This window comes from Dendrobates tinctorius, unplaced genomic scaffold (assembly GCF_039654945.1).
Source record: "Dendrobates tinctorius isolate UK_male_01 unplaced genomic scaffold, ASM3965494v1 ptg000075l, whole genome shotgun sequence".
Taxonomy (NCBI): domain Eukaryota; kingdom Metazoa; phylum Chordata; class Amphibia; order Anura; family Dendrobatidae; genus Dendrobates; species Dendrobates tinctorius.
Window position 1 is genome coordinate 29,617,346 of NW_027361743.1, and position 26,627 is coordinate 29,643,972.

At 47.1% G+C, this 26,627-nt stretch overlaps 1 protein-coding gene across 1 annotated transcript; it reads left to right on the top strand.

Moving 5' to 3' along the window:
* Positions 1–8,174: 8,174 nt before the first annotated feature.
* On the top strand, positions 8,175–15,325 carry GTF3A (general transcription factor IIIA). The gene is made up of 9 exons (XM_073583134.1): positions 8,175–8,375; positions 9,388–9,488; positions 9,949–10,045; positions 10,950–11,038; positions 13,047–13,120; positions 13,623–13,709; positions 14,268–14,494; positions 14,760–14,810; positions 14,939–15,325. Exons 1-9 carry the CDS (start codon positions 8,190–8,192, stop codon positions 15,113–15,115), a joined length of 1,089 nt encoding a protein of 362 aa, XP_073439235.1. The 5' UTR covers positions 8,175–8,189; the 3' UTR covers positions 15,116–15,325.
* Positions 15,326–26,627: the final 11,302 nt, after the last annotated feature.

Consider the following 26,627-nt stretch of genomic DNA (forward strand, 5'->3'; position numbering starts at 1 on the left):
CTAGATGCCACGTCACAGCCGGAGAACTAAATAAGCCTAAAGAAAGAAAAGGGGAAATCTAAACTGCCCCAGAGCAGACCCCAAAGCAATAGACAGCCCCCAACATGTACTGTCGGTAAAACAAGATGAAAACACAAACACAGATAGAAAGATAGGCTGAGCAAATGATGGGGCCCACACCAACCAGAAAGGACAGGAAAGGAAAGATGCTGTCTGCAATCACGCAAAAGCCCTACCAAAAATATGTCCAACACGACCGATAGAAAAAACCCTGAAGTCGCTAGACTTCAAAACCCTATATCAGCACTCAAGTATATTCTGAAGACAGAGCAAAAAAAGATCAGCTTGTCAGGGATAAAAACGAACTGAAATAATCAGAGACAGAAATTGAATCCAGCACAGCCCCAGCCGGGGCTGGCTGAACACAAAAAACTAAGTAAACAGACCAAAACTTATATGAACAATAGCAGAGCAAATCTTAGCTTCAGAAAGGCAGGAATCAAACTGGAAACCAGAAGCCCAAGGCAGGAGAAAATCACCAGCAAGAAAATAGGGAGTCGGCTGCCTTAAATCCAGTCAGAGACTCCTGATGTCCAATCGGTCCTCCTCCGCAGGTGGCAGTTCATTGCCATTTATATCAGTTTCATTACCTCTTGTCACCAACAGAGGGAGTCCAGATAGAGAACTCACGACTACTCTGTCAGCACAGCCAGCTCCATACCCTCACCAGAAGCCAGAGGAAAATCTGAAAATGAGTTCACAACACCCTACTACAGGTATAATGACAGCCAAAGCTTTAACACTGAAATCACACTGAGGCAGTATGTCAAGCTCCAGAGTTTCCTATCTTACTCCCATTCAGATCTGCTCTTCTGTGCAGGGGACTACACACAAGTCACCATCTAGTGATCTACTCTCAATAGCTGTTTGCTACCCCTGGTGCTAATGCATCAAGCTGGCAGAAAGCTGCCAGCCCCACATCACGGGCCAGTGAGCCACATGTGACTCTTGAGCTACAGGTTGGGGACCCCTGCTCTGGAGCAACAAAATAATTTAAACCCCAGACCAGACCTAAAAAAGCCAGGCAACAAACCTGAACCCTACATTAATTCAGACCCCAAACCAAACCGTAGAATAAACTCAAATGATTCTGAAGAAAACACCGGCTCCTCCAGTAATAACCTGTTGGGTGAATGTGGAGTTCTGGCAACTCTTTAAAGGCTTTCCTTATTAAACGAATTTAAAAGGTTTCCTTATACTTTTTTTGTAGCCTTTTAATTGGATAATGCCTAGTTTAGAGGATGAGGTTCCAAAAAACTCTTAAAAAATGTATTTTAAGCAAATCCTGAAGGTATTCTCATAGAATAATGGAATGGTAGAGATGGAAGGGACCTCCTGGGCCATCTGGTCCAACCCCCTGCCGAAAGCAGGATTTGCTAAATCATCCCAGACAGATGTCTGTCCAGCCTCTGTTTGAAGACTTCTATTGAAGGAGAACTCACCACCTCTCGTGGCAGCCTGTTCCACTCATTGATCACCCTGTCAAAAAGTTTTTTCTAATATCTAATCTGTGTCTCTTCCCATTCAGTTCCATCCCATTGCTTCTAGTCTTTCCTTGTGCAAATGAGAATAAAGATGATCGTTCTACAATGTGACAGCCCTTCAGATATTTGTAGGCAGCTATTAAGTCTCCTCTCAGTCTGCTCTTTTGCAAGCTAAACATTCTCAAATCCTGCAACCGCTCCTCATAGAACATGTTTTGCAGACCGGTCACCATTCTGGTCGCTCTTCTCTGAACTTGCATCAGTTTGTTGATGTCTTTTTTAAAATATAATGCCCAAAACTTGACACAGTATTCCAGATGAGGTCTGACCAAAGAGGAGTAGAGGGCAATAATGACTTCACGTGATCTAGACTGTATGCTTCTGTTAATATATCCTAGAATTGTATTTGCTGTTGTGAATTCTCTTTCTGGGCTCCCTCTGGTGGTTACTGAAGGTAGTGGAGCTGGTCAGATTGACAGTGGTGTTGCGAGTTCTCTTTCTGGGCTCCCTCTGGTGGTTACTGGAGGTAGTGGAGCTGGTCAGATTGACAGAGGCTTGCCACCTGATGATGACGATTGGAAATCTGGGGTTTCTGACTGGAGTATTTAAGACAGCTGACTTCCTTCAATCCCTGCTGGTGATTTTCTTCCTGTGCCTTCTGAGGTCTGATGTATCCTGCTCTGTTCCTGCACGGTTCAGCTAAGTGGTTCATTTGCTAACCTTTTTGCATTTGATCTGGTTTGTCTATCTCTGCTTTGTGCGTGTCAGCTTGCTCCTGCTGGATCACCGCCCATATGTTCCTGCTTGTGCTGATATAGTGGGGGCGAAGTTGTGTGACTTCAGTGTTGATTCTGTTATGAATGGGTCACCGAAGAGGATGACAGGACAAGGCTAAGCCACCAGAAAACCAGAGAGGTTGGTAACTAAGTGAATTGCAAACCCCTCATCCTATCCACACAACTAGCAGTAGCCGTGGAGAGTACCTACGATGCCCTAGACGCCTCGGCACAGCCGGAGAGCTAACTCAGCCTAAAGCAAGAAAGGAGGAATCTAAACTGCCCCGGAGCAGACCCCAAAGGAATAAATAGCTCCCAAACATATATTGTCGGTGAGACAAGATGAAAACACAAACGCAGGCTGAAAAATAGACTGAGCAAATGATGGGGCCCAAACTGACTAGACAGGACAGCAAAGACACTGTCTGCAATCACGCAAAACCCCTGAAAAATCCAACATGTCTGATGCAGCATGGCAAGCTCAGTGGTTAGCGCTGCAGGCTTGCAGCACTGGAGTCCTGGGTTCGAATCCCACCAAGGACAACATCTACAAGGAGTTTGTATGTTCTCCCCGTGTTTGCGTGGGTTTCCTCCGGTTTCCTCCAACACTCCAAAGACATACTGATAGGGATTTTAGATTGTGAGCCCCATCGGGGACAGTGATGAAAATGTGTGCAAACTGTAAAGCGCTGCGGAATATGTTAGCGCTATATAAAAAATAAAGATTATAAATATAGATCACAAAAAACACTTCGCCCCCACTATATCACCACTCTGGTATATACCGAAAGCAAAGCAAAAAGAGACCAATATAACAGGGGACAGAACAAACTGACACAAGCAGTAACATATGGGCGGTGATCCAGCACAGCCGCAGCAGGAGCAAGCTGACCCGCACAAAGCAGAGATAGACAAACCAGATTAAATGCAAAAAGGTTAGCAAATGAACCACTTAGCTGAACCATGCAGGAACAGAGCAGGAGACATCAGACCTCAGAAGGCACAGGAAGAAAATCACCAGCAGGGATTGAAGGAAGTCAGCTGTCTTAAATACTCCAGTCAGAAACCCCAGATCTCCAATCGTCATCATCATCATCAGGTGGCAAGCCTCTGTCAATCTGACCAGCTCCACTACCTCCAGTCACCACCAGAGGGCACCCAGAAAGAGAACTCGCAACACCTCTGTCAATCTGACCAGTTCCACTACCTTCAGTAACCACCAGAGGGAGCCCAGAAAGAGAATTCACAACAATTTGCCTTTTTTGCTGCATCACACTGTTGACTCATGTTTGGTCTGTGATCTATTAGTATACCCAAGTCTTTTTCACATATGCTGTTGCTTAGCTCTATTCCTCCCATTCTGTATATGCTTTTTTCATTTTTATTGCCCAGATGTAAACCTCTACAGGAGGCGCCATCCCCAGAATATTTTTTGGGTAACTGGAGGCGGGTAACTGGAGGCGCAAGGGAGGACATGGACATACGCCCAACCGCGTCCGTGAGTGCTTGGACAGCAGCATCTGTGGCCTGCGAAGCTGCGAGAGCTCGCTCAAGGGTAGCCAAGCGAGTCTCGAGCTGTCGCACGCACTGCGACAGTTGCTGCTGATCTGCCATCTCCAGCCAGACCCTCGCGCTAGTATTATGTTAGGAGTGGCGGAAGATACTAAAAAAAAAAATAAAAAAATTTAAAGTGCCTTCGCCACTCGGGGTCCACCGTGCGGTGGATGGTAAAACCTCTGCTGAGAGAGGCAGAGCACAAATATGCACAGGGTTCTAACACACCCAGAAGCAATAAGGCAAGCTCTGTTAAGGGACACAGAGCTGCAGGGAAAATAATACCAAAATAGTATCGCTGAGCCTGTTAACAGCACAGGATCTCAGCGGCACACGTGCGGTAGCCGGAAACCGGAGTAGTTAAATACAGTCACTACAACCGAGCGGACTTACCGTGTACACGTGTGCTCGGCGTCGCAACTGCGCACGCCTGGACAAGCTGCAACCGCAAATATCGCAAGCGCGATGCAGGACGCTAAGCTGCTGGAAAGATGGAGCTTGTGCGCGCTGGCGCTAGCGCAGGTACTGACTGAAAACCACTCACACACAGACGTATTATCAGAGGGAAGGGGTTTCTTAATGAGTCAGTCACCAATCCAAGCATCCGTCACCATACACACAGCAGCAGTATGAAAATACTAGCGCATGGCATAACGGCCATGCGCACTTTTTATAGCGTACGGGACCTGCCGGAAATCTCCAGAGCCCTGAGCTAAACCAATGGAATCAGGAGCAGGACCTGAGCACCTGACTCCTGAACTCCAATGAGAGCTCGTCCCGTGGGCATGCTCAGAAGCTGGAAAAAAGGACTTAGCCTCTGGAGACAAATGTGAGAATCTGGATTCCCGCATAGGCATCATAGAACCCAGATTCCTAACACTCTTCATCAATCTGGCTCCAATGTTCTCTGATTGCTGTTGCCAGATCAGCTTTGCAGGTTGGAGCCTTGTCATGGACCATTTTCTTCATCTTCCACCAAAGATTTTCAATTGTATTGCGATCCAGACTATTTGCAGGCCGTGACATTGACCTTATGTGTCTCTTTTCAGGGAATGTTTTCAAAGTTTTTGCTCTATGGCAGGATGCATTATCATCTTGAAAAAAGATTTCATCATCCCCAAACATCCTTCCAATTGATGGGATAAGAAAAGTATGACTGTGGAAATTTGCATGTTCTCTCCAGGCAGTCATCTTCATAAAACTCATTGGATCGGCACCAAACAAAAGTTCCAGCATCATCACCTTGCTCAATGCAGATTTGCGATTCATCACTGAATATGACTTTCTCCAGTCATCCACAGTCCACGATTGCTTTTCCTTAGCCCTTTGTAACCTTGTTTATTTCTGTTTAGGTGTTAATGATGGCTTTCGTTTAGCTTTTCTGTATGTAAATCCCATTTCCTTTAGGCGGGTTCTTACAGTTCGGTCGCAGACGTTGACTCCAGTTTCCTCCCATTCATTCATTTGTTTTGTTGTGCATTTCCTATTTTGGAGACATATTGCTTTAAGTTTCCGGTCTTGACGCTTTGATGTCTTCGTTGGTCTACCAGTATGTTTGCCTTTAACAACCTTCCCATGTTGTTTGCATTTGGTCCAGATTTTAGACACAGCTGACTGTGAACAACCTACATCTTTGGCAACATTGCGTGATGATTTACCCTTTTAAGAGTTTGATAATCCTCTCCTTTGTTTCAATTGACATCTCTTGTGTTGGAGCCATGATTCATGTCAGTCCACTTGGTGCAACAGCTCTCCAAGGTGTGATTATTTCTTTTTAGATGCAGACTAATGAGCAGATCTAATTTGATGAAGGTGTTAGTTTTGGGAATGAAAATTTACAAGGTGATTCCATAATTTTTTCCCTCAGAAATGAGGGATTCCATAATTTTTCCCCTATACTTGGTTAAAAAAAGTAACCATTACTGACTTCCACATTTTTTTTTAATTTCTTTTAGTGTTTCTTAAAGCCAGAAAGTTGACATTTGAAATTACTTTAGTTTTGTGCCATGTCTGTGATCTGCTTTTTTTTCTACAAAATTAAACAACCGAATGAACATCCTCCAAGACCGGTGAATCCATAATTTTAGCCAGGGGTTGTATTTCTAATAGCAGAGTTCTCAATAGCATTTGTCAGGTGTATGGCTTTTTCTGGCCTTTTGCTTCCTTTCCCACATTGTTCTAGTGTAAGGCTCTCCTGATGAGTGTAGCAAGGCGACTTCCAAATACATGTTGTCCAGTCTTTGTAAGGTGCAAGTAGTCCATCGTATAGGTAATTCACTCTGTGATCCACAAATCCAAATCCTTGCTGACGGCACCATCGACGTAGCCAGTTGTTCACCTGCAGAATCTTATTCCACCTCCTTGTTCCAGGTGGTTTCTTGCGGTGTCATTTGTCCCCACATGTAGTAGCAGGAATGGGTAGTCATCTGTAGATCTGAAGAGTCCTGATATCCTGTCAGACACATCTTTAATTATTGCAGTTCTATGGGAAGGTTAAAAAAAGAATTTCTTCTGCGATTTTTTTCAGTGTAAATGGCTTGTCCATTTCTTTAAGGAGGAAAAGAAAACCTGGAAGCCACTATAAAAATGGTGAAAAAAATGTGCAAAAATAATGCTGGCACAGAAAAACTCTGGGAAAAAAAAAACGTTAGAAAAAATTGTAAAGGAGCAGACGTTAATAAAAATATTCTTAAGGCTATGTGCACACGTAGCGTTTTAAAACGCTTACTAAAAACCGGACTCCTTCCCAGAAATCGCGCGGTTTTTTCCGCGCGATTTTCGCGTGCGATATTCAAGCACTTTCCAAGCGATTTGAAGCATCGCTTGGAAAGTGATTGACAGGTTGGTCACACTCGTCAAACATAGTGTTTGACGAGTGTGACCAGGTTTTTACTATTGAGGCCGCCTATGCGGCATCAATAGTAAAAGATAGGATGTTAAAATGCTAAAAAAAAAATAAAAAATCGGGGTAGATTTACCTTCCGGCATCCCGCGCTGCATTCCCGGCCTCAGCGTTCCCAGTAATGCCTTGCGAGACCTGTGATGACGTTGGTCTCGCATTGCTATAGCGATCTCGCGAGACTCCGTCATCACTGGACCGTGCTGCAAGGCATTACTGGGAACGCTTAGGCCGGGAATGCAGCGCGGGACGTCGGAAGGTAAATATACCCCGATTTTTTATTCTTTTTTTTCCTGGGTATGGTACTCAGGTCCTGGAGGACAGTCTCCTCTCCTCCACACCGTGGGTACCAACCGCACATGAGACGCTTACTTCCCGCATGGTGGGCATAGCCACATGCGGGAAGTAAGCGATTCTCATGCATTCCTATGGGTGCGGAATCGCGGCAATTCTTTGCGATTCCGCACAAAGAATGAGCATGCTGCGATTTTTTCCGCGATGCGATTCCGCCGCAGAAAAAAGCGCAGCATTAGCACAGCATGTGCGGAATGCCATAGGAATGCATGAGGTGCGTTCTGTACACGATTTTTAAGCGTTTTCGCGCCGAAAATCGCGGCAAAAACGCTTAAAAATCGCTACGTGGGCACACAGCCTAAGAAGTGACCAAAAAAAGGGCTAGCAAAAGACGCTTCAGCTTTACAAGCCTCCAGAGAAAAGCTGACATTTTTAAACGGCAGGAAAAAAACCGCAGTGTGAACATACCCGTACAAATACTGACCCAAAAATCTTAACATTGGAAGAAAAGAGGGGTCTCTAAGAATTCTTCCATACAATTATTTCCTGGCAGAGACTATGAGGCTATGTTCCCATGATGAGCTTTTGCTGCATCAAAAACGCAGCTTGACATAGTTTATATCAGGGGCGAACATTGACAGCTTGGGGCCCCTGTGCAAGAAATGTGTCTCATGGGCCCCCTTCCATTTATGGCGACAAAGATATATAGGTCTCCATCATGGCCTTTTCCCCATCACGGCCTTCTCCACCTACACACACACACATCCACTCCACACACATACATACTACACACACACTTTACACTCCAGAAATCCTTATCTCGTCTGCCCTCATCAAGACCTTCACAAATATGGCGTCCAGAGACTTGAAAGCTGCTCACGTGATCCAGACGGCCCGAACCATATGATGTTAACATAAGGGGATAACAAAAGCGTATGAGAGCCTAGAAATAAAAACAAAACGAGACAGAGAGAAAACAAAAAAACAGAGTACATAGTAAATGACGTTCAACCTTTGTAACAAGTCATGAAGTGGCGGACTTTACCAGTAACCGCTATAGTCGCTACCTTGCGGGACGTGGCCTGATGGTACAGTCCTCTTATTAGAAAGGCCGGCCAGGCTATGGCGGTGTGTGTCGCTCAGTGGTGCGGTCCTGGCGCCGAGTGGGAGCCCGGCGGCGGCAGCAGTATGGGGGAGATAGCGCCGCCTGCGGTCTATAAGCGATTCATCTGCTCGTTCTCGGATTGTAACGCCACGTACAATAAGAACTGGAAGCTGTTGGCGCATCTGTGCAAGCACACGGGGGAGGTGAGGCTCGTGTGGCGGTGCCGGGGTCCCGAGCGGAATGTGCGGCTCCTCTGCACAGTGCCTGGCGGGCTGGGGGTCTCGCTTGCACCTGGCCGGACATGCCCGCACTCACTACCCTACCACATTGGGGTCTCTCAGTTTATTATAACATGTGACGCCACAGAACTACAGCTCCCAGCATGCCCTGACTGACTGCAGCTGTCAGGGCATGCTGGGAGTTGTAGTTTTGCCACTACTGTAATGTTGCATATTGAATGTCTTATGGACATCGCTCCTCTGCCAGTAATGAGTCACTCGTGTGAGCAGTGGTCGGTGGCGCTGTCCCTATGTCCAGGAGCAGGCTGGGTCTGGTCCGCACTCTGCAGTAATGGCCGCTCTGCATAAGACAGGTATCAGTGCCGCCTAGGATGGGTAGTAGCTACTAGCAGTGCCAGTGACCACTGATTGCCACCTGGCAGATCAGTGATGGGCTGCATATGAGCATAAACTTGTCCACAAGGATAGCGCACTGCCCCTTATCAGGCACCCCAGTATGTGGCGATGGGCACCCCTGGATGGCACAGATCAGGTGAATGGCACACTATACTGGGGGAGGCACAGATCAGAGGCTGTATGGGGCACTAATCCATACTGATGGGTGCTGAGACTGGCACTAACCTATCCTGATGGGCACTTGGTGTCTATGGGGCACTTTTCTATATTGATGGGCACTGCAGGATGGCACAGATCACAGGTGAGGAGCTGAGGATGGCACAGATCGGTATAGAGTAGTGCCCCATACACCTGATGGCCACTACTCTATACTGAGGGCACCCCAGGGTTGCACAGATCACAGGTGAATGGGGCACTACTTTACACTGAGGGTCACTTGCTGAGGATGGCACTAATCAGGTGTGTATGGGGCACTGCTCTGTAATGAGGTGCTGTTGGCTTTCAGTCATTCCTTGCTGCTATGGATGTATTAACCCTGTAAGTGCCCTGAATCCAGAGTAACATCCTGTGTTTCCTGTAGAGACCCTTCCCCTGCACATATGAAGGATGTGGTAAAGGCTTCACTACCTTGTTTCATCTGAATCGCCACAACCTGACTCACACCGGGGAGAGACCCTACAAGTAAGTTTACTCCACTATGAAAGGTCACGTGGGGATTCTGCTCCTACATCATGACCGACTCCATTATCTGAGGCTGCTGGGATTTGTGGAACTTTAATAGATGTAAATGGCGTGATCTGCCGTGTGGCCGCCTTATTTACTGAGGCAGGACCCCTTTATTGAGTTGGCTATGGCATTAATGTGACCTTGTACAGCCATAGCTTCCAGTCGTGCTGCACTGTCGAGTCATCAACCAGTTGTGATAAATGACGTCTAGGGTAACAAATATAATAAATACAACTGGCTAATCTCATGCATTTTGTAGACTGGGTCATCAGTGGGGTCGGACCCTTGGGACCCCCACAATCTCATATAGCGGAAACGTCATTGACACTCTCCATGGCACTTGCTGAGCAGGAAGCTCCTTGGTTGTGCAATTCAATTTTTCACTGGATTCTCAATTATTAATCTTGTCTTTTAGATGTGAAGCTGAAAATTGCAACTTGGCCTTTACCACAGCATCAAACATGAGGCAGCACTTTAAAAGGGCCCATGCATCTCCAGCTCTGATCTATGTGGTATGGTTTCTATATATTGCTTCAGCTTGGGTGGTCCACTACAGGGCAGCCCCTTAGTTTGTGTCCATCACAAAATAGAAAAGCATTTATGCCACCTCTGGCGTGTGACACCACCCAACCTGTGACACTCCTCGAGGGAAGTATCAAGTGGTATTTCATGATGGGCACTTAAGAGATTAAAGGGAATCTGTCACCCCATTTTTCAAGTATCGGCTGCCAGCACTGCCATCAGGGGCTTATCTATAGCATTCTGTAATGCTGTAGATAAGCCCCCAATGTAACCTGAAAGATAAGAAAAACGAGTTATATTATACTCAGGGGCGGTCTGGTCTTGGTCCTATGGGTGTTGTGGTCCAGCGCCTCCCATCTTCTAACGGTGACGTCCTCTTGCTGCCTGTTGTGGCTCCTGGGCAGAGCAGAGTCCTGCAGTGCGCAGGCGCCAGACCTCTCGGTGCCTGCGCACTGCAGGACTCTGCTCTGCCCTCAACAGGGTAGAGCAGTGTCTCTGCGCAGGAGCCGTGACAGGCAGCAAAGAAGAGGAAGTCACCGTTAGAAGATGGGAGGTACCGGACCGCCCCTGGGTGTGAGTATAGTCGAACTCGTTTTTCTTAGCTTTCAGGTTACATCGGGGGCTACCTACAGCATTACAGAATGCTGTAGATAAGCCCTGATGGCGGTGCCAGCAGCTGATACAGGAAAAATGGGGTGACAGATTCCCTTTAAGAAAGGGGGTTGTCCACTACAGTCAGCTATCTTCTGTTGAGTTGGCCATAAGCAATGGAGGTTGACTGACTGGTATTCCCCCCCCTGACAGTCCTTATACATGTGTATTCAGCTAGAACATGTGGTATTTTCACTAGGTATTGTAGACTTCTTTGTGGTTCATTCTGTTTTATTTCCTCAGTGTTACTTTGAAGACTGCGGCCAGCAGTTCAGGAAACATAACCAGCTAAAAATTCATCAGTACATCCATACAAACCAGCAACCTTTCAAGTAAGTAACCTGCAACTTCTAGCTGTACAGTGCTGCCCCTAAAGCCCTATATACAAATAAGGCATTGCATGTCAGTATACAAGACGTTTCTACAAGACCTTGCAATTCTGGAGGAGAAACTGAGTTTGGTATTTTACCCCATCTTAGACGAACCAGCCTTGCATGGCTGTTCTTCGTCAATCTAACCATCTTTCTACTCCAAACTTGGAACATGTCTGGAGTTACTGCTCTCACACAAAATTGTGGATGAGTCTCACACCTATCTTGGCTCCAGAAAAAGGCAAACAGATTTGCACAGGGAAGGGATTGAAAATTTGTACCTGGATCTCAGGAGTTCAACTAGAGCTGAGAGTTCCCCTCTCACGACTCAATGCCAGTTCATTGTGTTTTGTGATCCCCTTGGTCTCCCACCAGCTTTTAAGGGCATGTCACACTAAGATATCACTATAACTAGTGACGTTATAGCGATATTGCTAGCGATATCGCTATGTCTGATACTTACCTACGACCGGCTCCTCAGCTGGTTATCGCTGATCGCGTGAGAACATCCTGGGCCGTTTCTCGTCGTCAGCTTCCTGTGGCACTTCCTGCTGTGACGACGAGCGACGCGTGGAGCCGGGCGGGAGGACGCAGGATCGCCTCGTCTGACAGGTAAGTAGCGACCCCCGTCTGCAGCGATGTCGCTGGTGAGATCTGCCTGAGTGGCAGCTCACTAGCGACCACTTAGCGATGCACCAGCGATCCTGACCGCGTCATATCGCTGGTCGGGATCGCTGGTACATCGCTAAGTGTGACAGTACCTTTAGAGTCTTCCCCAATGTCTTTCTCTGATCTTCCTGCATTTCTTGTGCAGAGGGGGGGGTGTCCTCTCTGGACTTTGGCAAAATAGTGTACAAATAAAGAAAGATCCCTCTGGTCTCACTAGTGATTAAATTGAATCCTCATGTTCCACAGCTTCCCCCTCCCGACAGTGTTCCCTACAGTGATCTATCTTGTCTCTAAGATCTAGTGAGTGGATGATTCAAGTCTCTTCCACCTGCTGGGCTTAAAGGGAATGTCATCAGTAAAGATAAGCGGATCAGGCAAAATTCAAGCTCTCATTATTCATGTCCCCCTCCTGCTCAGAGCATTCTATTCTTGGAGAAGTTATTCTCTGAAAATTCAATGTTCTTTATTTGCTTTCCTCTAGTGTTTTTGGGAGTCTGTTCCAGAGGCAAACTGTGGTGGTCTAATTTCTCAGCTGAGACCCTAGGTTCAGGAAGGCTACACCTCCACCCTGTGGTCTTCATTGTGTTTTGTCTACACTTGGGCCCTCCTGACATAACTCCCAGGCCAGCGGATCTGCCTCTTATTCCTTGGTCAGTTCTGTCTTATTTCTCTCCCTTTCCCCTCCTTCCCTGTGTTCTCCATTGGCTTACGGCAAGTGGTATGTCAGCGATCCTAGTGGCTCTGTAATGGTCTTACTGGGCACAGTTCTGATGGTGTGTTCCGCCTGCATCCCCATTACTTTTCCTACACTTGTACTGAGTGAGGCTTCGCTCGTCTAGCCTGACTGGACAGGAGAAGGCACATCTCATACCTGCAGTCAAATGACCGCGCTGTTGGAACAATGTGATCATCCTCTTACCTTTTTATGATTATTTTGGAGCCTCTCCATGCGGTCTCTGATGTAACTTTAACATCATGTAAGGAAAACTGATCTGAAGGAAAATGGAAAACCTGGTCTTATAAACAAAAAAAAAAAAAAAATATCTACAAGACCCAAGGTGCAAATTCTTCTTACTCCTCCATGTTAAGTCAGCAGATGGATCCACATGACTGTCAGAGGCACAGGCATGACAGAATGCAGTGTGGCATTAAACTACAGTATTGCATACAAATCATGTATGGATATACCCTGAATTACACAACCAATATATAGTGGCCCCATATAGCAGTGCTGTGGGCTTATTAGTGCAGTGTTGGATATTAAGGAAACTGGTTGTATAAATCACCTTATTATCCACAGATGCAGTCATGAAGAATGTGATAAAAGCTATGCTACACCTTCCAAGCTTAAACGCCATGAGAAAATTCATGCAGGTATCACTGTCTATTCCTAATATCACTTCTCATAGTTTTCACTAGGACATGAAGGATTGTCACAAGGTCTGTTCAGGAGCACGCCGCTCCCCAGCCTCCTGCTTGATTGACAGTTCAGACAAGAGGCATTGCCGCGCTGCTGGCCCCAAATGTGTGCTGTGCTGCTGTTCTTTAAGGCAGCAATGGGAATGGCACCTGACCCCAGCATTAATCCATTAGTGGCTATATATATTATAATATAATTAACTTTATTTTTTTTTTTTTCTTCTAGTTATACTAGTGTTTCAATGGAAATCACTTTAAATCTATAGTTTGGGACTGATGGAGGGAACAACACCTTACACGCAGAAGTGAATGGCAGGGGGGGTGTATGGAGACTTGGTACCCCTGTTATAATCTGTAGGGCCTGAAATCGATCCGTCACTTGTTTTGTTATATTATTTATTTATTTTTTTCTTTTGTTTTGGTGCTTTTGACTGGTAAAGATTTTTTTATTCTGTAGGGTATCCATGTCAAAAAGAGAGCACTTGTCCATTTGTGGGGAACACCTGGTCAGAGTACTTGAAGCATGCAGCCGCCGTTCACTCAGGTAAGCCTGTCTGCTCTACTGCAGAAGGGATGCTAAACCGATGCCCCTCATCTAAGCCTGAGACAGATTTGGAATATTCAAGACATGTAAAGTTAATCCTGGCTAGAAACAGATCAATGTCCGTCTCCCCGTTAATAGTTTCTTATATGCAGTGGATTAATTACATAACCTACATATGGTTACAAGATATCAATTAACCACTCAAAGAAATAGTATAAAATCAATCATATTTTAGTAAACTTATTTAAAGACATGCATCATACATGTGTCTTCCTTTTAGTATGAGGATTCCCACAGAGGGTAATTCAAGTAAAGTAGTGTATCCCAGAAATGGGGAAGGCTTGAAATTCTTGTAGCACAACGTCCCATCCTTATAATTAAAACCTGGAAAGTCTATCCCTTGGGTTTTCCTTCTTGGTACCCAATTTTTTATTGCATGGAGTTGGCTTACAAATACAAGTGAATTTACCAAAAATCCCTGCAACAAGCATTTCTAGTGCTTACCATATGCCAGAGTTTTATTATTGCACTTATATTCCTAAATCTGACGTTCACCAGACGTTACCTGCGATGTCTGCAATCGAACATTCAAGAACAAATACAACCTGAAGCATCACAAGAAAATCCACAGAGAAGAGCAAATTGTCTATCGATGCCCACGGGAGGACTGTGACCGGACGTACACAACCAAATTCAACTTGAAAAACCATATTCTCTCGTTCCATGAGAACCTACGCTCATTTGTTTGTGAACATGAAGGCTGCGGAAAAACCTTCGTCATGAAGGTGAGGAATGCTATTATATGCTCCAGGTATAACGGGTCTTCAACTAATAGAAAAATAATCGCCTTGATCTTAGATATTGATTGCTGGCAGCCATCCTTGTGGCTCAGTGTGATTGGTTACTTTCCCAAAGTGCTGGTAGGCTTTGCCTAAATGGAATCAAATTGACAGGTTAATACTGGGTACTTTACAGAAACGAGTGTAACGTACATAGAATTCTGGTCTGCATATAACCCATTAATATATTTTATTTTTTGGTTTTATGCAGCAAAGCCTGGATCGACATGTCAATACCCATGACCCAGTGAGGAAAAAGATGGTAAGAGTAGTCTAGATCTGTTAAATCTTGTTTCCATGTCTTTATAAAAATGAAGGTAATTTTTTGCAAGTCTGAGTTCATGAAACTTCCTTTGCTTACAATGCAGCTAACATTCTTGCCCCTCTTAGGTGAAGCCACCACCATCTAAAAGAAGCCTTGCTTCCCGCCTCTCAGGATACAAGCCAAAGAGGTCCACCAAGAAAAAGAAATCCTCTTCCAAAACCCCTGCCTCAGAGTCTTCAGAACAACCACTTGTCGGCCAGCCAGACACATTACTGGTTCTAGAAACTCTGAGCCTTAAATAATTCTCCAGTTTTTGGTCCAGTAAAGAACAATATGTATTATGTTAATATTTTACATTTATTGACCCATTTCTCTGGGAGTCTTGTTTGTTCTTGGAAAAGGTTATTTGCTGCAACTCTGTAGTTAGTTTCTGTAAATGTTCCTAAATTGCTGGTGGACAGTACAAGATGAGCTTTGTATTTGAAGTATTAAAGAGATGAAGCAGAAGTAAAGCCCTGTAATCTTTTATTGCTGTTTATCTTATAATTTTCTGCAGAATGTAGCATTCTAGCAGAGCATGGTGCACCTTCTAATATGGTTTGTTCCAGAGATTGGTAGCAAATGCCTGGTAACCTGTAAGATGCAAAAAAAAAATAGAAATTGCTTCTAGGGGTTGTTAATTATTGGGCATCTAATGTGAACCACTCTAGTCCCTCATATAACAGCCACCAGCACTATTAATTCCACAGCACTTTACTGACAATGGCATCACTGTCCCCATGGGGGCTCACAATCTAGATTCCCTATCAGTATGTCTTTGGCATGTCAGAGGAAACCCGCACTGGGAAAACAAACTCCTTGCAGATGTTGTCCTTGGTGAGATTTGAACCCAAGACCACAGCGTTGCAAGGCTGTGCAGTGCTAACCACTTGGCCACACTGCTGCCCCATGAGTCCTTCAGTGAGGAATGGTGTTCCTGGACCGTTAATCTCTCTGACCGTATTGGGTAACGGTTGATGTCGGAAGAACACTGATACATGAGGCCCCCAATGCAATAAAGGCATGGAGAATGCCTTCATCATCCACATCACATTGGGGCTCATACTCAATGTGAGAAACTCGGTTGAGTCTCGCACGTCAATACGCAGCATTCGGATCGGAGCGTTCAGCTGCATAGAAATACATGCAGCTGAACACTCCGATCCGAGTGCCGGCAGCAGTGCCTGGTATTGATGTGAGAGGCTCATCCGAGTTATCACATGTGAGTATGAGCCCTTAGGCTGAGCATTGGAGCCACCTGGGCCCACTGTAAGGTCTGATGGTGGCAAAAAGAACTTCATGCAGGTACATGGCAGCAGTTGGGGTGCTGATGATGATCTTTATATAGCACCAACATATTCTGCAGTGCTTAACAGTTGAACACAACAGTCATAAGTAACGATAATTAAAGCAAAATAAGATGACCATGCTCGGTCTGTATTTACAATGATGGTCCAGCCATCTTGAGGGAGTGTGGATAGACATAACTGGGCTACACACACTTGCACATAAAATGACTTTGATAAGGGAACACTTGATGGGCCACTCTGAACAAATGTGTTTTGAGGGAGTACCTAAAACTGTGCAAGTTGTGGATGGTCCTAATTTCTTGGGGTAGAGCACTCCAGGGGATTGGCACAGCGCTGGAGAAATCTTGGCATCGGGAGTGGGAGGTATGGACTAGTGCAGAGGTTAGTCGAAAGTCGTTTGCAGAGCGCAGTGATTGACTAGACATAAATGAGGGAGGAGATATAAGGGAGTGCTGGACTGTGGAGTGCTTTGTGGGTTAGAACAAGTACTTCAAATTGGATCCTGTAATGAATGGCGAAGAGTGGACACGTCTGAGTACCGATTAGCCAGATTGTAATAAGTAAGATATGACACCGCAGCTATGTGCCTGCTTGTAACCCTACACCATATGCTTCCTGTGCAAACATTCTCTGCTCCACAGCTAAGGAATGTTAAGCTAAGGGGGAAGAATATCTTTGTTTGAAGCACCATGCGGCTGGATATAAGTGGGTAATATTAAAGAGACTGGATAGCGAAAACGATACGTGACAGATATAAAAATCACATCCGCGTAGGGCACGAAACCAGCGTTCTGGCCCATAATTTTCATGGTTCCAGCACCCACAAAATTCCGAGAACTGGATTTCTCCTAAACGGTGTGACGTAATTACTGCAAGTTTGGTCTTTAACTATTGCCTTCGACAGGCTAAAAAGAATGATGCCATATGCATTTTTATATGAGGTACCCTCTGTGAAATGGTCATAAGTTTTGTAGTCAGAATTGTAACTCCTAGAGCAGGGGGAGGAACATTCCCAGACCGCCCCTTTCGTGATGTCACAAACCCAAAGCTATAAGGCATTCCCTCGCTAAAATTGGTCATCTGAGCTGGAGGTTTGATGCCAAAAGGACCCCAGATGCAGGGCGACGTGTGGCCCCGCCTCCCCACATGGTTAGCCTAAAGACCATTAAGCAACTGTAAGTGTTGATTTCTATGTTAATCCCATTTATCTTATATTTGCATTGTACATACTTAATGTCTCAACTTTGTAACATCTTTTATCTGTAATCACTGCCCCCCTTTTGGGAATAAATAACTTTATTAGTCTGTCTTCATGCTCTAAAAACGAACACGTGCCTTTAAGATAATTGCTACTGAATTGGGTTGGCTTTGAACCCCTCTATTAAGTTTATAACTTAATAAGGGAAACTCTGGAGCTGGTGGTGGCAAAGTGTGATCTGGGTACTGCTGAGAGTGACAGAAGGGATTTTATAAGCTAATTGGGTGGCTGCGGCCAGAGCATTTTATAATTCCCTCACTGCAGCGTGCTGGGTGGCCAGACCTCATTGAAGCAGCTGGATGGTGACCAATTATCCCAGGTGTGGTTCCCTGACTGACCCGAGGGTAAGGGGGGCGCCGGAGAGCTGCAAGTTCCAAAGTGGAACTGAAAAGTTTCATGAAGTATTGTTAGCAGTGGTGGGACATCCAAAATAACCCCCCTGTGATAAATTGTTACGGCAAGACTAGCTTCCTGGGGTTTTTTTATCACATGGTGCCAGCGGTGGGATAACTAAGATAATCCCCCCTGTGCATGTGATAGCTGTGTGTCGGCAGTGCGTCGCATCCCTCAGTCCATGACATACCGATGTCAGTGGCGGATCTGTGACATATTGGCAGAGCGGTGGGATAATCAGCATTAGTGATCTGGTTTGAGCAATCATTCCTCTCACTAAAAACCTGTGGGAATCCTGCATCATAGGTTTTGGAGAACAGACTCAGTGTTTACTAGTCCTGAGACAATTGTGTGTGTACTTGCAAGTATCCCCTCCCTCCTCTTTTTTTTCTATCTTTTATTTGGCAACCATGGCTATGCAGGGAGAAGCCTATTATAAGCAGTTTAACAAGGAAGCACTCAGGGCCCTGTGCACGGCAAACCAGATTGACGCTGCCGACATGACCAAAGCCCAGTTGGTTGCGGCTCTGGTGCAATGGGAGGAGAGCCAGGGCACGGAAGGCAGCACCAGTGCTGACGGTGCAGCCGCAGAGGTCCAGCTGGTGCAGGTCAGCCTGATTGGCAGCCAGGAAGTCGTGGACCACTATCTGCAACTGGCCCTACAGCAACTCCCTGCCGAAGACCATGTTGGCGTCTGCAGCTGATCCAGCAAGCTCGAGAAGAGCAGCGAGCCGAGCGGGAGGCCCAGACAGCTCATGAACTGGAGACGCTCCAGCGGGGGGGAATGCCCCCACAGCGCCCAGAGTCCGAAGCCCCAGCCAGAGCATTTTCCCGTGATGGAAAAGGACGGAGACTTGGACACGTTTCTGCGAGCCTTTGAGAAAGTCTGCAGACAGTACTGGCTGGATAAAGACCAATGGGCCAGGTATCTGACCCTAGGGTTAAAGGGCAAATCCCTGGAGGTGTCTGCTTCCCTGCGGCCAGAAGATGATGATGACTATGATGCCATCAAGCAGGCCCTGATCGCCAAATACCGGCTGACACCTGAGGTATACCGAAAGAAGTTCCGGAACCGCCAACGTGGCCCACACAATAGTTATAGCGATGTGGTGCAAGGACTCAGGACCCACTTTGACCAGTGGATCCATGGATCCATGGACTGTCAGTTGATTCCTTTTAGCTGCTACGGGACCTGATGATCAAAGACCAGTTCCTGCATCTTTGCCCAGCTGAGGTCCGGCAGTTCATCCTGGACCGAGAACCAACGAATGCGGACAAAGCCGCGCAGATCGCTGACAACTATGAGGCCAACCAGAAGCCAGAGACACGGAGGCCAGTCACCGCCAGCTGGAGAGGGGGTAAGCCTGCAACCAGCCCCAGTGCCCCTATCAGCCGTCCTTCCAGAGGCCATGTCCCTGTTGCCAACACCAGGCCAACTATTGACAGTCTCCAGTGTTACAACTGCAGACGGACTGGTCATATCAGTGCCACCTGTCCGGAAAGACAGAAGAACCCCCCCAGCCAAGGCCTCTGGGCCCAACACCTCTTCTTTTGGTGGGAGGTGTGGTTGGGAGGATTGACGACAACGTTCAACACGTCCAGGTGGGGGCCCATTTTGCTACAGGCCTCAAGGACACCGGGGATGAACGAACCCTCATCCGTCCTGGACTGGCGGCCCCTGAAGAGTTTATTGAGGGGAAAACCCTGACTGTCACCGGGATCGTGTCCACAGGTGCTGGAGTGCTCAGCCCCGTCGCTCTGCGGAGTGACATGGCTGAGGAACCCCAGGAGCAAGCGTCGGTGCTCAAGGAAATGGGGAGGTGCATGGGAACTGTTAGAGAGCTGATGCCATGCAACCGACCAGTGCCACCGAGGAAGGTAACTGGCCCATAAGTAGCACTGCTCCTGAAGTGTTGGGGGTGGATGGGGAGGTAGAGCCCATAGCAGCGCCAGCTGGTGGGTCCGTAGAAATTCCCGGGGAGGCAGCATACATAGCAGCAGTCATATGCAGTCAGTGTCCGGATCGCAGGTAGAGCCCTGCCTTCTGGGCCCTCTTCCGCTACAGGAGAGACTGTACCAGAGGTGAACCCAGAGCAGGTTCCAGAGGGTCCCAGTGAGGAAGGAACCCTGACGTCACTTCTGGCTGCCTCCAGCCAGGAGTTCCAGGCCACTCTGCACTTAGATGCGAGCCTGGAGAAATTGAGAGACCTCGCCAAGACGCCCACCTCCGAGTCTGATAAGGAGATGGTGTTCTGGCAACGAGGAAGGTTGTACCGGGAGACAGTACCTGGAGAATCACAAAAAGAATGGTTGAGGGAAAGACAGCTGGTAGTCCCCTATCAGTTCAGAACTGAGTTGTTGCGGATTGCCCATGAGATTCCACTCGCTGGACACTTGGGGGTCAGCAAAACTAAGGAATGGCTGTCTCAACACTTCTATTGGCCCAAGATGGGCCCAAGATGGGGGCAGATGTAACAAACTACTGCCGCACCTGTACCACCTGTCAAAGAGTGGGTAAGGCGGGGCCTGCTCTTAAGGCTCCCTTTATCCCTTTGCCAGTGATAGAGGAGCCTTTCCAGAGAATCGCGGTGGACATTGTGGGCCCACTGACCATCCCCAGCAGCTCTGGAAAGCAATACATTCTCACCGTGGTAGACTACGCTACCCGGTCCACAGAGGCATTAGCTCTGTCGTCAACCAGGGCGGATAAGGTGGCTGATGCACTGGTGACCATCTTTTCAAGGGTAGGATTTCCCAGGGAGATGCTTACCGATCAAGGGACCCAATTCATGTCTCGCCTAATGGAGGCTCTCTGTGAGAAAATGCAGGTGAAGCACCTGGTATCGAGTGCGTATCACCCACAGACCAATGGTTTGTGTGAATGCTTCAACGGTACCCACAGATGCTTCGCATGCTGGTTGAGACCCAAGAGTGCGACTGGGAGAGGTACCTCCCACACCTGCTGTTCGCTTACAGAGAAGTTCCGCAGGGCTCGACGTGGTTCTCCCCCTTCGAGCTCCTGTATGGCAGGTGAGTCCGGGGACCCCTTCGGTTGATAAGAGAATCCTGGGAAGATGAGCCAAACCCCACGGAATTGTCCATTGTGGATTATGTCATGCGCTTCTGTGACAAGATGCAGACCTTGACGCAGTTGGTGCATGACAACATAACGCAGGCTCAGGCTGACCAGAAGCACTGGTACGACCAGAATGCCCAGGAGCGGACCTACCAGGTGGGTCAAAAGGTGTGAGTGCTGGTCCCCATACCAACGGATAAGCTTCAGGCAGCCTGGGAAGGCCCATACGTCGTCCACCAACAGCTCAACCCGGTCACCTACGTGGTCACTCTTGACCATGCTCGGGGTAGGCGCAAGGCTTTTCACGTCAACATGAACGTGAAGCCTGCGTCCTACCGGTCTGCAACCTGCCCGAGGATGGGGAGGAAGATCCCCTCCTGGACATGCTGGCCCAAGCCAAGGCCAATGGGTCCATTGAGGACATGGAGGTAAGTGCCTCCTTAACCGTATCCCAGCGGTCGCAGTTGTTGGACACCCTGGAACCCTTCCGTGCCGTGTTCACCAACCGACCTGGGAGGACGGAGTTAGCGGTTCATGAGGTGGACATCGGGAATCAAGCCCCACTGCGGCAAACACCTTATCGGATCTTAGAGGAGGTGCAACAGGTCATGCGCCAAGAGATCAATGAGATGTTACAGCTGGGGGTGATTCGACGGTCAAAAAGCAAGTGGGCCTCGCCTGTAGTTCTCGTGCCTAAAAAGGATCAGACCAGCCGATTCTGCGTGGACTACAGGGGGCTGAACGCCATCACAACCTCTGATGCAGTCCCGATGCCGCGCATCGAGGAGCTGCTTGAGTGGTTGGCGAAAGCAAAATACATATCCATCATGGATCTGAGTCGGGAATACTGGCAGATTCCCCTGAGCCCTGAGGCGCAGGAGATATCCACCTTTATCACCCCCTTTGGACTGTACGAGTCCACAGTCATGCCCTTCGGCATTAAAAATGCCCCTGCCACATTCCAGCGGATGGTCAACCAACTGCCCCGGGGACTGGAGGAGTACGCGGTGGAGTACCTGGATGACGTTGCTGTCTTTAGTTCAACCTGGGAGGAACACCTTCAGCACCTCCAGGAGGTGCTCAAGCGTCTTCACCAGGCAGGCCTGCCCATCAAGCCGGGAAAGTGCCAGATGGGTAGGAGTGAGTTCCACTACTTGGGGCACCGGGTAGGTGGGGGTTCCATGAGTCCGGAGCTGAAGAAAGTGGATGTAATCGTGTCCTGGCCCACCCCCAGGACCAAGAAACAGGTGATGTCCTTCTTGGGCACTGCAGGCTACTATAGGCGGTTCGTACAGAACTATAGTGCCCTTGCAAAACCCCTGACGGTCCTCACCAAGCGGAATCTGCCCCAAACAGTCAACTGGACAGATGGAAGTGAGACGGCCTTCCGAGCTTTGAAAACAGCTCTGTGCAGCTCTCCAGTGCTGAAAGCAGTCAACAGCAGTCGCCCTTTCCTGGTACAGACCGACACCAGCAAGTTTGGCCTCGGTGCTGTGTTCAGCCAGGTTGACCCAGGGAGCCAGGAGCACCCCATGTTGTACTTGAGCCGGAAACTCTTGCCGAGGGAAGTGGCATACTCCACCATCAAGAAGGAGTGCCTGGCCATGGTGTGGGCACTGCATCGTTTGCAGCCCTACCTGTGTGATGGAAATATATTATATAAAGCTCAAATGTGTGTATGTATGTATGTCCGGGATTGGCATCCGCACCGTCGCAGCTACAGCCACAAAATTTGGCACAGTCACACCTCTGGACCCCGAGAACGTCCTAGGCTATGTTGTCAGGTGAAATTTTAACCCCGCGCGTTCCAATTCACCAAACAATTTTGCCCCTATCTACATAATGGGGAAAAAGTGTGTGTGTGTATCAAGTCCCGCCCCTCATTATGATGTCATAATGGTTGCCATGGCGACGCTGATGTCATCATAGGTTGCAAGCCCCGCCGCTCATTATGATGTCATAATGGTTGACTATGGGATGGAGGATGTGTGATGGGTATATGGGCACTGGACTATGGGATGGAGGATATGTATGACGGGTATATGGGAACAGGACTATGGGATGGAGGATGTGTGATGGGTATATGGGCACTGGACTATGGGATGGAGGATATCTATGACGGGTATATGGGCACGGGACTATGGGATGGCGGATATATATGATGGGTATGTGGGCACGGGACTATGGGATGGAGGATATGTATGATGGGTATATGGGCATGGGACTATGAGATGAAGGATGTGTGATGGGTATATGGGCACTCGACTATGGGATGGCGAATATGTATGATGGGTATATGGGCATGGGACTATGGGATGGAGGATGTGTGATGGGCATATGGGCATGGGACTATGGGATGGAGGATGTGTGATGGGTATATGGGCACGGGGTATATGCGCACTCGACTATGGGATGGAGGATATGTATGTTGGGTATATGGGCACGGGGCTATGGGATGGAGGATAATTATAATTTGTTATAACTATCCACAGTTAGTTACTATGCCTGGGCAGCGCCGGGCTCTTCAGCTAGTATATATATAAGATAATCCTTAAGATAATCTTTTAATCGTCCCACCATGGGGAAATTCAGAATATGTATTCCATATAGATCTCACTTGCATGCTATATACTCATGTACTCATATATACTCATATGCACATATATATACATTCACAGCTATCTTGAACTTTATAATCAGTGGTTGAAGATGACCTAACCCCATGAGCCCATCTGGAGAACCAACATGGTCTCGTGATAACATTGTCTTTTTGCCTTGTGATATATCTACCAGACATGGGAAATGAGGAAGTTGGACCAGATGCACCAGCTGATATCGGAGTTTTGCTGACATTGCAGAACAATGAGGCCGTAAATTATATTGCTAGAAGCAGCTTTTTGTTAAACTCTTCCATATATGTTCATGTATTCAAACCAGACAATTAGATAAGAAGTTCAGCCTTATGTTATTAGGATAACCACCCTTTTCTACATGCATCTATAAATATATGTATGTAAAATTAAAGCTTCAGAGCATTGAATGAATTGACCGCTCTCTCTGTGTACAGTTCTTTCTTTCTTGAGCTCTCAAAGACTGTCTAATTAGGACAGGCCGCAGCACACACAGGGATATATCTATCCAATCAAATTTCCATATCACCTGTACGGGCGCACCTTCACGGTGGTAACCAACCACAACCCTCTGAGCTGGCTGCACAGTGTCTAGAACCAACGGAAGGTTGCTACACTGGAGCCTTGCCCTTCAGCAGTACGACTTTACCTTACAACACAAAGGGCAGTGAGCATGGTAATGCCAATGGGTTGTCCCGCCGGGGTGAACCCGCTGAGGTGCGCATGGCGGATTACCGACAGGTTATGCCTCCATAGCGCACTCAAAAAGTGGGAGGTGTAATGATAAGTAAGATATAACTGTAAGGTATGACTTAAGGTTCCCTGATTCTTACACTACAGATGAGAACCAGCCTGTCTCATAGCTGCGACCCCTCCTCTTTTCGCCCACAGCTTACACTCACACTGCAGCTATGTGCCTGCTTGTAACCCTACACCAGATGCTTCCTGTGCAAACATTCTCCGCTCCACAGCTAAGGAATGTTAATTAAGGTAAGGGGGAAGAATGTCTTTGTTTGAAGCACCATGCGGCTGGATATAAGTATGGGTAATATTAAAGAGACTGGATAGCGAAAACGATATGCGACAGAGATATAAAAATCACATATCCGCATAGGGCACGAAACCAGCGTTCTGGCCCTTAATTTTCACGGTTCCAGCACCCACAAAATTCCGAGAACTGGATTTATCCTAAACGGTGTGACATAATTACTGCATGTTTGGTCTTTAACTATTGACTTCGACAGGCTAAAAAGAATGATACCATGTGCTTGTTTATACGAGGTACCCTCTGCGAGATTTAGTCATTATAAGTTTTGTAGTCAGAATTGTAACTCCTAGAGCAGGGGGAGTAACGTCCCCAGACCGCCCCTTTCGTGATGTCACAAACCCAAAACTATAAGGCATTCCCTCCCTAAAATTTGTCATTCGAGCTGGAGGTTTGATGCCAAAAGGACCCCAGATGGAGGGCGACGTGTGACCCCGCCTCCCCACATGGTTAGCCTAAAGACCATTAAGCAACTGTAAATGTTGATTTCTATGTTAATCCCATTTATTTTACATTTGCATTGTACATACCTAATGTCTCAACTTTGTAACATCTTTTATCTGTGTAATCACTGCCCCCCTTTTGGGGAATAAATTATAACTTTATTAGTCTGTCTTCATGCTCTAAAAACGAACACGTGCCTTTAAGATAATAGCTAATGAATTGGGTTGGCTTCGAACCCCTGTATTAAGTTTATAACTTAATAAGAGAAACTCTGGAGCTGGTGGCGGCAAAGTGTGATCTGGGCCCTGGGTACTGCTGAGAGTGACAGAAGGGATTTTATAAGCTAATTGGGTGGCTGAGGCCAGAGCATTTTATAATTCCCTCACTGCAGCGTGCCAGGTGGCCAGACCTCATTGAAGCAACCGGCCGGTGACCAATTATCCCAGGTGTAGTTTCCTGACTGACCTGAGGGTAAGGGGGTGCCGGAGAGCTGCAAATTCCAAAGTGGAACTGAAAAGTTTCATGAAGTATTGTTAGCAGTGGTGGGACATCCAAAATATCCCCCCTGCAATAAATTGTTAGGGCAAGACTAGCTTGCTGGGTTTTTTATCACATGGTGCCAGCGGTGGGATAACTAAGATAAGCCCCCCGTTCCTGTGATAGCCGTGTGTTGGCAGTGCATCACATCCCTCCGTCCGAGACATACCGGTGTCAGCAGTGGGTCTGTGACACAGATGGACGACCCTGACTGCTGCATTAAGGATGGACTGGAAAGGGGAAAGTCGAGTGAGGGGAGGCCAATTATTAGAGCGTTGCAGTAGTCCAGGCAGGAGTGGATCAGGTGACTGAGGGTCTTTGTTTCCATGGTGAGAAAATGGCAGATTCTAGAGGTGTTCTTTAGATGAAAGTGGCAAGAGCGGGCAAGAGATTGTACAGTCATGGCCAAAAGTATTGACACCCCTGCAATTCTGTCAGATAATATTCAGTTTCTTCCTGAAAATGATTGCAAACACAAATTGTTTGGTATTATTATCTTCAATTAAATTGTCTTAAATGAAAAAACACAAAAGAGAATGAAGCAAAACATTGATCATTTCACATAAATCTCCAAAAATGGGCCGGACAAAAGTATTGGCACCCTCAGCCTAATACTTGGTTGCACAACCTTTAGCCAAAATAACTGCGACCAACCGCTTCCGGTAACCATCAATGAGTTTCTTACAATGCTCTGCTGGAATTTTAGACCATTCTTCTTTGGCAAACTACTCCAGGTCCCTGATATTTGAAGGGTGCCTTCTCCAAACTGCCATTTTTAGATCTCTCCACAGGTGTTCTATGGGATTCAGGTCTGGACTCATTGCTGGCCACCTTAGAAGTCTCCAGTGCTTTCTCTCAAATCATTTTCTAGTGCTTTTTGAAGTGTGTTTTGGGTTATTGTCCTGCTGGAAGACCCATGACCTCTGAGGTAGACCCAGCTTTCTCACACTGGACCCTAAATTATGCTGCAAAATTTGTTGGTAGTCTTCTGACTTCATAATGCCATGCACACGGTCAAGCAGTCCAGTGCCAGAGGCAGCAAAGCAACCCCAAAACATCAGGGAACCTCCGCCATGTTTGAC

What these genes read in the sequence shown, in the direction of transcription:
- GTF3A (XM_073583134.1), top strand. Translation starts at nt 8,190, where the DNA reads ATGGCGGTGTGTGTCGCTCAGTGGTGCGGTCCTGGCGCCGAGTGGGAG. An exon ending in ACCGGGGAGAGACCCTACAA is followed by an intron (nt 9,489 to 9,948) that starts GTAAGTTTACTC and finishes CTTGTCTTTTAG; the next exon opens with ATGTGAAGCTGAAAATTGCA. An exon ending in CCATGAGAAAATTCATGCAG is followed by an intron (nt 13,121 to 13,622) that starts GTATCACTGTCT and finishes TTTATTCTGTAG; the next exon opens with GGTATCCATGTCAAAAAGAG.